The 10,004-nt window shown below is 39.6% G+C and overlaps 1 protein-coding gene across 4 annotated transcripts in view; it reads left to right on the top strand.

Annotated features, from left to right (window-relative positions):
- Nucleotides 1–3,817: 3,817 nt before the first annotated feature.
- Nucleotides 3,818–10,004, top strand: part of LOC123869656 (CUGBP Elav-like family member 4) — an 895,280-nt gene continuing 889,093 nt past the window's right edge. For all 4 annotated transcript variants that reach the window (XM_045912648.1, XM_045912647.1, XM_045912646.1 and 1 more), the window contains exon 1: nt 3,818–4,235. In XM_045912648.1, coding sequence (XP_045768604.1) covers nt 4,217–4,235 — 19 coding nt within the window. In that variant the 5' untranslated portion in view covers nt 3,818–4,216. The remainder of the gene's footprint in view (nt 4,236–10,004) is intronic.

The following is a 10,004-nucleotide window of genomic DNA, read 5'->3' as shown; positions in this document are numbered from 1 at the left end:
CCACTTGTGGTGGTACGATCTGTACCCTCGGAGGTTGTGGTGCGTTCTGCACTCTCCGATGTGGCCGCTGACGTGTCGTGGCTTGATACAGCAGTAGGTCTTGAGACGGAGTCCCTCACACCGCTGGTGGCAGTAGGTCTTGAAGTGGTACTTCTCACACCGCCGGGATGATTCTCACTGACTGGAACAATATTTTCCGACGCGTTGGCTTGAGACCGCGTTGTAGGCATTTTCTTGATTTTCGATGACCCGCACTTGGTTCTGTAGAATTTTCCTTGATCCGGTTCGAAGGACCAGAAAATGTGGGGGGTAGCTTTCCCCGGGTATCGAACCTCGCCCCCAACCCCGAGGTGCAATAAAAATGCGCTATGTCGTTCTGCAGTCTCCAGCCAGGCGTAGTGAGGCAGCGATTTTCCCAGTTTTCCGATTTTCTTGTCGCTGACTCGTGTTCGGTGATCAGTGGAATGTCCAGTCGAGACACCCCCGCGTTTATATATATTTTTGCCCAATTATCTAGAATATTCGCTGCCTCACCCCCTCTGTGGTTAAGCCTTTATTTTTCCCATTTTCTATTTACATATTATGTTGATTCCTTAACTAATACTTAGTCTAGTTTATTTACAATACCTAGAATCATGCATGCTTACTCTGCGACATCTATTTTCCGAATAACGGCGGAATTTCGGATTTTGCATATTTATATGACCCTGCCCCGCACCACCGAGGCTATAAATATCACCCGCGCCAGGTCCCCGCATTCATTTCGCGAGACGCCGTTGCAGCGAAAGTATGCATGTTACAAGTACAATTTGGTATGCTAGACGTCTAGATTTATCTAGACTACCTATAATAAATGTTCTACATATGTTACTTTACTAAATAATTACATAAATTAATTCTAGTGTTTGAATCTAGATTTCCTAGGTCTTTACTTCTTATATTTGCAGTCTTTGGTTTTAAAAGGCTAGATCTTGATCAAATGAATCGTTTACAACATATTATTTTCCTGTTTTCTATTTAATCTATGGGTAATGGATTAAAGAAATTGTACAACCTTAAGTCCTAGGTTTTAGCCTTTTGCCTAAAACCTAGGTGTACTGTTTTTTCCCAGATTAGGGATCGCGCTAATCTTTATTCGTATAAACAAAAAACCTTTACAATTATTCAATACTTTGTAAGTTATTTACATTTTTCCTTAATAACTATATCGAGTTATATTTCCGCAAATACTAGACCTAGATTCTATTTATTATTGGTTTTACATAGTTTTCTTAGTTATCTACCTATACTTATACTTTAAATCAATGTATTCTTTATTAATTTGCCAAATTCTTATAAGATAAAAACATAAGTTAAAACTAATTTTCACCCTAGAATGCTCGCTCCTGATTGGTCGAGAGCGCTTTTCTGCTCGCTCATGTAGTTACTTCGCCAGTCTTGCAGCGGAACGCGGCTCCGTCGTGCACATAATTTTCAATCTTAGAATGCTCGCTCCTGATTGGTCGAGAGCGCCTTTCTGCTCGCTCCTGTAGCTATTTCACCGGTCTTGCATCGGAGCGCGGTTCGTCGTGCACAAATATGTTACATATGCATATAAACAACAGCTTAATAGAATAAAGTAAAAAACTAAGGCTTTAGCATAGAAATCATGATCACAGTACAAAAAAAAAAACCTGTTTCATGACAATCGGAACAGAACAAGGTTAAAAAAAAAAAAAAAATGCCGTGTTAAGCTATACAAAGTCTCCGATAACCATGTCGGAGGGTTGCCAGCAAAACATACATTAAAAAAAAAAAAAAAAAGACTAGTTCATGCCCGAGACTTGTTGAGCTATTTCAATTATTCTGGTTCTCTTACGGATTTCTTCACCTGTGATTTGACAGCGTATCCCTATACTCCGAAAATTTATCTCTCCATCACCCACTGAGCTACCTGAGCTTTCTTATCGAAGCTACCTCGAAGGTAACCACTAGCAACAGGCACTGTTCTTAGACTTTCGTCTTCAGAGGCTAAGTTATTTTGGACCAGCCACATAAGTTTCTAAACTAGGACACTTACACTAGAATAGGCTCAAGTATATAATAATCAACATTGTACTGTCTCTAGTCAGAACTATTGACCCAATTTACTAATAGCTGATTTTTGGAAGTTCAATAAGGTAAATTCATCATAATTTAAAATGATAAGGGTTACTAATTCTAGGCTGTTCTTGACTCGGTTGTCATCAGAAGTTCGAGGCGATAATGAAGAGGCACTTAACCTAGCACTAGGGCCCTTAATTGTTCCATACGCTTGCCGTTCTATATAAACACTAGTGTTTTTTAGCATATTGGTGTCATTGTTCCTCTATGAAATTAGCTGCCTCGTAGTAAATGTAACTACTTCGGTGGTCTATCAGCCTGTTTGCGTCCATTGCTGGACATATAGGCCTTCCCAAAAACGCGCCACCACACGATCCTTCACTTTCCTCATCTACCCACTTCCCACTGTCTTTTTAAGGTCGTCAGTCCAGCGGGTTGGAAGTCTTCCACTCTGCGCTTGCTGATACGCGGTCTCCACTTCAGAACACGTCTGCCCCAGTTGCCATCAGACATGGCCAGCCAACTGCCTCTTCAGCTGGGTAATTCGTTGAGCTATGTCAGCCACTCTGGTTTTCGGTTCCCTTATTAGGGTATACATCATGGGGTCCCGGGTGGGACCAAAAAGTTATGGAGTTTTTCTGTTGATACATTCTCCGGAGTTGGGAATATGGAGCTAAAAGACAGTGTACTGCTATGAGCGTATACAATTGTGCACTAGTTGTCTAGTCTTCGTGAGGTTTGCTGCCTTAACTGAAATTTGGTAAGGAGGAACATTATTTTGTAGCTCTGTGATTAAATGAAAAATGAGAAAATACGTAAAAGATTCAGAGTAGCGATGATGACATCAGCAAAGCTTGTGGCTAGCGTGACTTTTATTCACGTATGGATGCTATTTACGTCACTGTTGCGTCACTATCATTTCCAATGCTGAAGGCTTTTGGCTTTTTATGATGAGACTATTAAAATTCAACATCCTCGTTGGCAACCAGTAGATGTTCACAACTGGAGATCTCTTGTAGGGACTTCCACATATCACGGTCACAAGACCGAGATATGTGGACCTCTGGATTCAGCGGCTTTCTGTGACTCGTTTGATGTTGTCTGTCAACCTGAGGGCTACCCACGTTTTGTTTTTCATTGAGAGGTCACTATTTCAGCACTTTAGGACCCAAGGTCTGTCTGCCCAAATCAAATTAGTTACTTTGTTTCCAGAAACCATCTACGTAAAAGAAAACTCTCCAAACTAGACTTCTATTTTATCCTAACCTAACTTTATTAAAGAAGCTAGGACAAAATTAAAAGGTTAAAAGGCTCTACATCTTCCACGTACCTACTCGTACCTATATTGTTGTTGCACAGACCGTTGCTAAGATCAGATTAAAGTTTGTTTTAATGGAATTCAGATAAAGTGCCGGTGCCGGCTGGGAAACGCAAACAAGCCAATATTTCACGTGTTTTATCCGAACTGAACTTTCGGGACTTTCGGTGGAGTCGGTTTAGCGACTCCTGTGGAATTCATGTAGGTGGCCACTCTGCAAGTTGGCGGAACAACAATGTCGTGTTTAAGTGAACTAATAAAGCAACTTTTAACTGAGTATTATGGGCAAGTTTTGATAAGCACGTGTGTAGTGGAGGCGCGCATGTGTTAGTGAGCACGCATGCGTGCGGCGCGGGTGACGTCACGATCCGTCGCCGCGTCGCGACGCGTCAGTCGTGCCTCAGCCGGCCGCGCACAAGCCCGCACACACGCGTCGCCGAGCGCCGAGCCGCGTAAACAATAATAAAAACACGCCACAATGTACCCTCGCCACTTATGATAAACCGGCCGCGTGGTTACGACATTTTGGTGTATTTAGTTCGCATTTTGATGTATTCATTTTAATCGTGGATAGTGTTTGTGTCACACCGGTTGATAAATAAAAAAAACGTGTCTTTTTAGTGCCATTTTTTCTATAACATAACTAGTTTTAGATACGATATCTTGCCAGTACAAAGTTTAATATTCCATTGCCTTCTCGCCTCTAAATAGTTGATAGGGAAGCTTCGTGTACAGTGTTAGGTGCGCTAGTTAGATTTCTTAGGACATAAGTTGATATAAAAATTTGAAACGGTTTTATATAAAAAAATATCACCGATGTCTCTGATTTGCGGAGGTGAGTGTACTCGTAAAAATTCACCTTGCCGTGAGAAATCCGCCGTATACCTATACTTAACAAGTTTCCCGCAAGTCGTTTATAACATTTTATTTTTCAGTCAAAGCAAAAGTCGTTAGCCCCTTGAAATTTAAAACGCTCCAACCAACCGCCAAATAAATCGTTAGGAACGTAGGTACATAATCATGCAGCCTAAGCCGTAAATGCCACGTCATATTTTACGTTGACACCATCATTTATATTCCGAGCATATTACTTCAACCGAATATCTATGTGAAATGGATGAAATACCTAAAATTAGGTATATCATAGTCTAATGAAAGGTTACGATGGATTAGGAACCAAAAATGCATACCTTAGAAACTATAAAACTCAGCAGAATTTGTAACAAAAACTTAATCCAACCAGAGCTATCAAAAACTAACGTGGTTTAAGAATTACAACACACGGAATATCAGATTTAATTATAGAAACAAGAAAAACATTTCTTAAAATAACCTTTGAGATGTCAAAAGCAATTTGCAGTATGTGAAATGTGAGATGCTTAATGGTAGAAACACACTGAAGTCGTCTTGATGCTTATTAATGATAAATGAAAAATTGTCGTTTATTGACACTGAAATTTTGAGGATACAAACAAAGTTACAAATATTTGATTTGAGTCAAGACGCATTACGCCGCGTACGGTTGGGAACCGTCAATGTGTTTTGAGCTTTACTACGCAACATAAAGGGTCAAGGATCGAGTTGATTTTTAGGGTTCCGTACTCGAAGGATGCGATTGTGACCCTATTATTGAGTCCGTCTTTTTGTCTGTCTATCTGTCAGCGGGCTGTATCCCATTAACCGTAATAAGTTGAGAGTTGAAATTGTCACAGAGTGTGTAATATTTCTATCGCCTTCTTGAAAGTTTTGAACGCATATCTACTGATTGATTGCTAACATGGCTGGTTGTAATAAGAGGTAAACTACATAATTACTGACTCGGCCCGGTTTTGCCCACATACGCCTTTATACAAAAACGTTTTCCGAAAGACGCTGTATTATTATATTAATGTAAACTTTATTAATCGATTGATTATATTATGCAACATAAAAAGCTTAAAATATGAATGCAAATATGCATGGAAATTGCTTTAAATATGCACGAAAAGTGTCAAAATATGCAAAATTAAATAAAAAAAAGTTGTGGTATTTTTTATTTAAAAATTATTAGTAAGTTATACCTACTGTGTATTATTTTTTTTAAACTTTGTTTGTACTCTTGAAAACGTTAACAATCAGGTACTGTTTTGCTTCGATCACTCAAAATGTTTTATAAGTGGAAAAAGATCGTTCCACAACCAGGTGAGGTGACTAGGCAGTATTTGAACTTAGGTGCTACGTCGGGTTCTTGTAATGTAAAATTTCATTGGTTCATTAACCTATCCTACCCTGAAATATTTAAAAAACTGCGAAAACATGCATCATCACAAGATTTTTGGTAAAATGTGAAATAATAATCTATGAAGATAGGTCAAACATGCAAATGCATATGCAAATATGTAATTGCATATAATCCGGTCTATTTATTAATATAATATACATTCTCCAACAAAAACCGGATTGGGTCACCGAATTCATCACACTTATTTAAATTTTTGTATGATTTTAAATGAATTTTATGTGTGGAAATTCATGCGAGGAATAAAACCTGACGGATAGCGTATCGTTCGGGTTATTGGGTTAGTAGTTTAGGCTAGATGCGATTATGCATTTAGATTCTGTCTCCCCAGGACATTCCAACGGAATTTAAAAACTTTTTTCTCTCTTTTAATTATTTAAAGGCTTTTATACCTATGTGCATAGGTAGCCCCAGCCCCGTTATTATCTAAGTACATAAAAGAAAAAGAAAAACCTCACGGACCAACGTAACTTGAAGAAACTAAACCCAGAGAATTATAAAACCGCAATTGTACATTATCCAGAAATCTGTTAGATCGTAAAAGTTAATCAGCGCGCACTGAAGTAACTTTTTCAATAGTAATCAATTTAAATTTTAAATGAGCGCACAATATAAAAGTTTCTAAATTTATTCGCTCTGTTTAGCTTGCTTTCGAAAGAGATCTTTTTCAATTACCGACGGTGCCAAATAAAGCTTTTTATATTCTGTATGTCGTCTTACAAGTTCACTGGCATCTGAAACTCTTAGGGTTCAGCCAAACGAGCGGGTTTTTTTGAGTTGTGAGTCGCGAAAAATGAATCGCGTAATATATCAATACTAGCTAGTAATGTTCAATGGAAACACCAACCGATTCTGCGTTTCCGTCTGGCACAAGCAGAACTTTACGCGACTCACAACTCCAAAATTTACGCTCGTTTAGCCGAAAACTTAGTGTTACGACACACCTGCGTAAATTACGTCGCCGAATGTTCGGAAATTTTCGGCGATATAATGTCACCCCTTTTGAGAAAAACGCTTCGAAAAGTACGCGACGCGACGCGACGGAACTTTTTTAGTTCGCAACACGACGGAACATGGCAGCGATGCTCCGACATTACAGCTACAGGCGCCAAAACACGTTATGAGGTGGAGCTTTATGCACAAGTGTAAATTAAAAAAAATTTACACCCCCGACAAGTGAAGGTTACAGTAACTAGAAAAGAGCTGATGACTTTCAAACGGCTGAACCGATTTTCTTGGATTATAGCTAAGAACACTCTTGATCAAGCCATCTTTCAAACAAAAAAACTAAATTAAAATCAGTTCATTAATTTAGGAGCTACGATGCCACAGACGGATACACAGATGCACAGATACACACGTCAAACTTATAACAATCCTCTTTTTGGGTCGGGGGTCAAAAATACATTGTATTCTAGCCAAAACAATCCGACGACGGAAGGTACAGCGTTACACCAAACGCGTAAGAAATTCAGTGGATATGTAACTTAAATAAACTGGTCAAGTGCGAGTCGGACTCACACACACACATTTTACTATTTGTTGTCATAACAGCAATAGAAATATATTCTATCTATTATGCAAGTGCCGAATGAGCGCCTTCCGAGCACCTTATGACCGAGAGGTTGGTGGGGCTATGGTAGGTGGAGGCTGCATCTCATGAACCATAATAGGTATATTATGGTTCATGAGATGCAGCCTGCTGATGGATGGACAGACAGACGGTCAGACGGATGGAGAGCGTAGACTTAGTTATAGGGTCCCGTTGGCGCCCTTCAGGTACGGAACCTAAAAATCATTGTGACTGTATTTCACCGAACTTTCAGCGACGTAATTCACGGCGATTTGTCGCGACTCTTATGTTTAGATTTCGTGCTGTGACTGGCAGCTTTGGGCAACAGAGCTCGTTTAATATAAAAGGGCAAAGCTCTTTGTTACATAATAGCTTATTGTCTTAAGGTTTTTTTATACAATCTATTATATTTAATATTTTGTTTAATAATAACCCAATGAGATTGCTATATTATTTTTTTGATGATATTAATAAAATCAAATACAATCGACGCCCTCTAGCACGATGGACTGACCATATAAAGCGGCTGGCGGGAAGTGGCTGGATGAGGAAGGCTGAGGACCGGTTGTGGTGGCGCTCTTTAGGGAAGGCATATGCCCAACAGTGGACATCCACAGTTTGATGAAGAAAATCACCTGTGATCACGTCCATCCATGTACAATTCGATTTTCAAGAATCCCGTGGAAACTTTTTGATTTTCCGAGACAAAAAGTAGCCTAAGTCTATCCCCAGGACGCAAGCTATCTCTGTAACAAATTTCTTCAAAATCGGATGGGCCGAATAATCCAGCAGACAGACAGACATACACACTTTCGCATTTACTATATTAGTGTACATATTTGTATACTGGTGAACGAACTTAACCTAGCGTGAAGTGCACAGAATATGTCGTTAAAATTTTAGGATGTAGCGGGAAGTACGTCGTTAAGTTAATGTCATTGAATTAATTTAGCGAAGCTTACTGGATGATGCCGAGAGTTGATGGCTGTGCTGATATTTTGATTTATATACTCATAATAGTAGTACATACTCATGGTACTGTGCACTATACAAGCATAGCATATACAGACATATATTCTGTAGTACAAGACAACAGTACGTAGAACTTTAATAAGCGTAATCAACGCATTTTTAACCCCCGACCCAAAAAGAGGGGTGTTATAATTTTGACGTGTGTATCTGCCTATCTGTTTATCTGTGTATCTGTCTGTGGTATCGAAACCACAGCGCTCACCACTACACCGGTGAGGTCATCAAAAATAACTATGATGCTAACGTTACAAGACAAGAATGAAAATAAATAATTGCTTTCCTGGAACATTTTTAAATGTCAGACCTCTACGTCATAAGAACATAGCAATATATTTAAAACTGTAGCCGTCCGGTCTGTCTGCAATATAATACTAAACATCAAGGTGACCTTAGTGATTCTTTTGAAGAAATCAAGATTATAATTTATCTTCACCCAAAGATTTCAGAAGACTCCAGATAGGCAAAGCTCATAATTTTAAAAGTGAGTACATAATATATTCCTTCCACGACCTCTTTGGCGAGTGAAAGTTGTGGTCTCATAAACAGGAGGTCCCGAGTTCGATTCCTGGCAGAGTCAATTTGGGAATTTATAATTTCTAATTGTCTCTGGCCTGATTTGGTGATTAGCTGCGGCCGTGGCTAGTTATCATCGTACCGACAAAGCCATGCCGCTCAGTGACTGAGCGTTTCAGTACGATACCGTGTGTCTATCAGGGGTACTGCTTTAATGAAACTGCCATACTCTTTCCAAGTTAGCCGGCTTCCATTTTAGACTGCATCATCACTTACCACCAGGTGAGATCGCAGTCAACTCGTATCGGAATAAAAAAATAGAGAAAGCTAATTAGTACGCTTGTGTGTGTGACACGCATGCGGCAGCACAGATTACGTAGACGGCGCACACTGGCGCGGTGTTTATGCACCTTTGGGTAAAACGACACCTATGAGCGTGCTTCAATTCATAGCAGTCCTTTACCAGTCTCTACTATAGAATTCAGAATAGAGACAGAAGAAGCATGAGCTTATCCGAGCAAAACTTCAGTGAAACATCACAGCCTTTTATTAATATAATAGATAGCAACGACTAGCCTAGACGGTGTGTTGGGACTATGTTGGTCCCTTGAGGGGAGGTACCTCAGCAGGCGCCGTTGGTTGGGTTGCGCGAACGTGCCCCGTAGGCCAGCCAACAGGTAATGCGTGGAACACCGTGGGGTTTTAGTCGGTAAGAGGCCGACATAACCTCCCCGGGCGCGGTGGTATCTAAAAAGTCTCACTAGTTCAACGGTTGAACTAATCTCGTCTAAAATATCTAATTATGATGTTTCACAAAAAATATTTTAACAAGTGTAAATTAAAAATTTATAACACCCCGACAAGTGAAGGTTACAGTAACTAGAAAAGAGCTGATAACTTTCAAACGGCTAAACCGTTTTTTTTTTTTTATAGCTAAGAACACTCTCGATCAAGCCACATTTCAAACAAAAAAAACTAAATTAAAATCGGTTCATTAGTTTAGGAGCTACGATGCCACAGATAGATACACAGATACACAGACACACAGATACACACGTCAAACTTATAACACCCCTCTTTTTGGGTCGGGGGTCTAAAAATTGAAAGCACGGGTTTTACATTGAAAACTGAAAATCTGTGACAAAAAGTATAATGCAATATTAGCCACTCGTATCATCCGAAATTCTTGGCTCGGGCCGCGACGTTTA

Source organism: Maniola jurtina, chromosome 11, assembly GCF_905333055.1.
Source record: "Maniola jurtina chromosome 11, ilManJurt1.1, whole genome shotgun sequence".
NCBI classification, from domain to species: domain Eukaryota; kingdom Metazoa; phylum Arthropoda; class Insecta; order Lepidoptera; family Nymphalidae; genus Maniola; species Maniola jurtina.
This window is presented reverse-complemented; position numbering and strand designations above follow the sequence as displayed.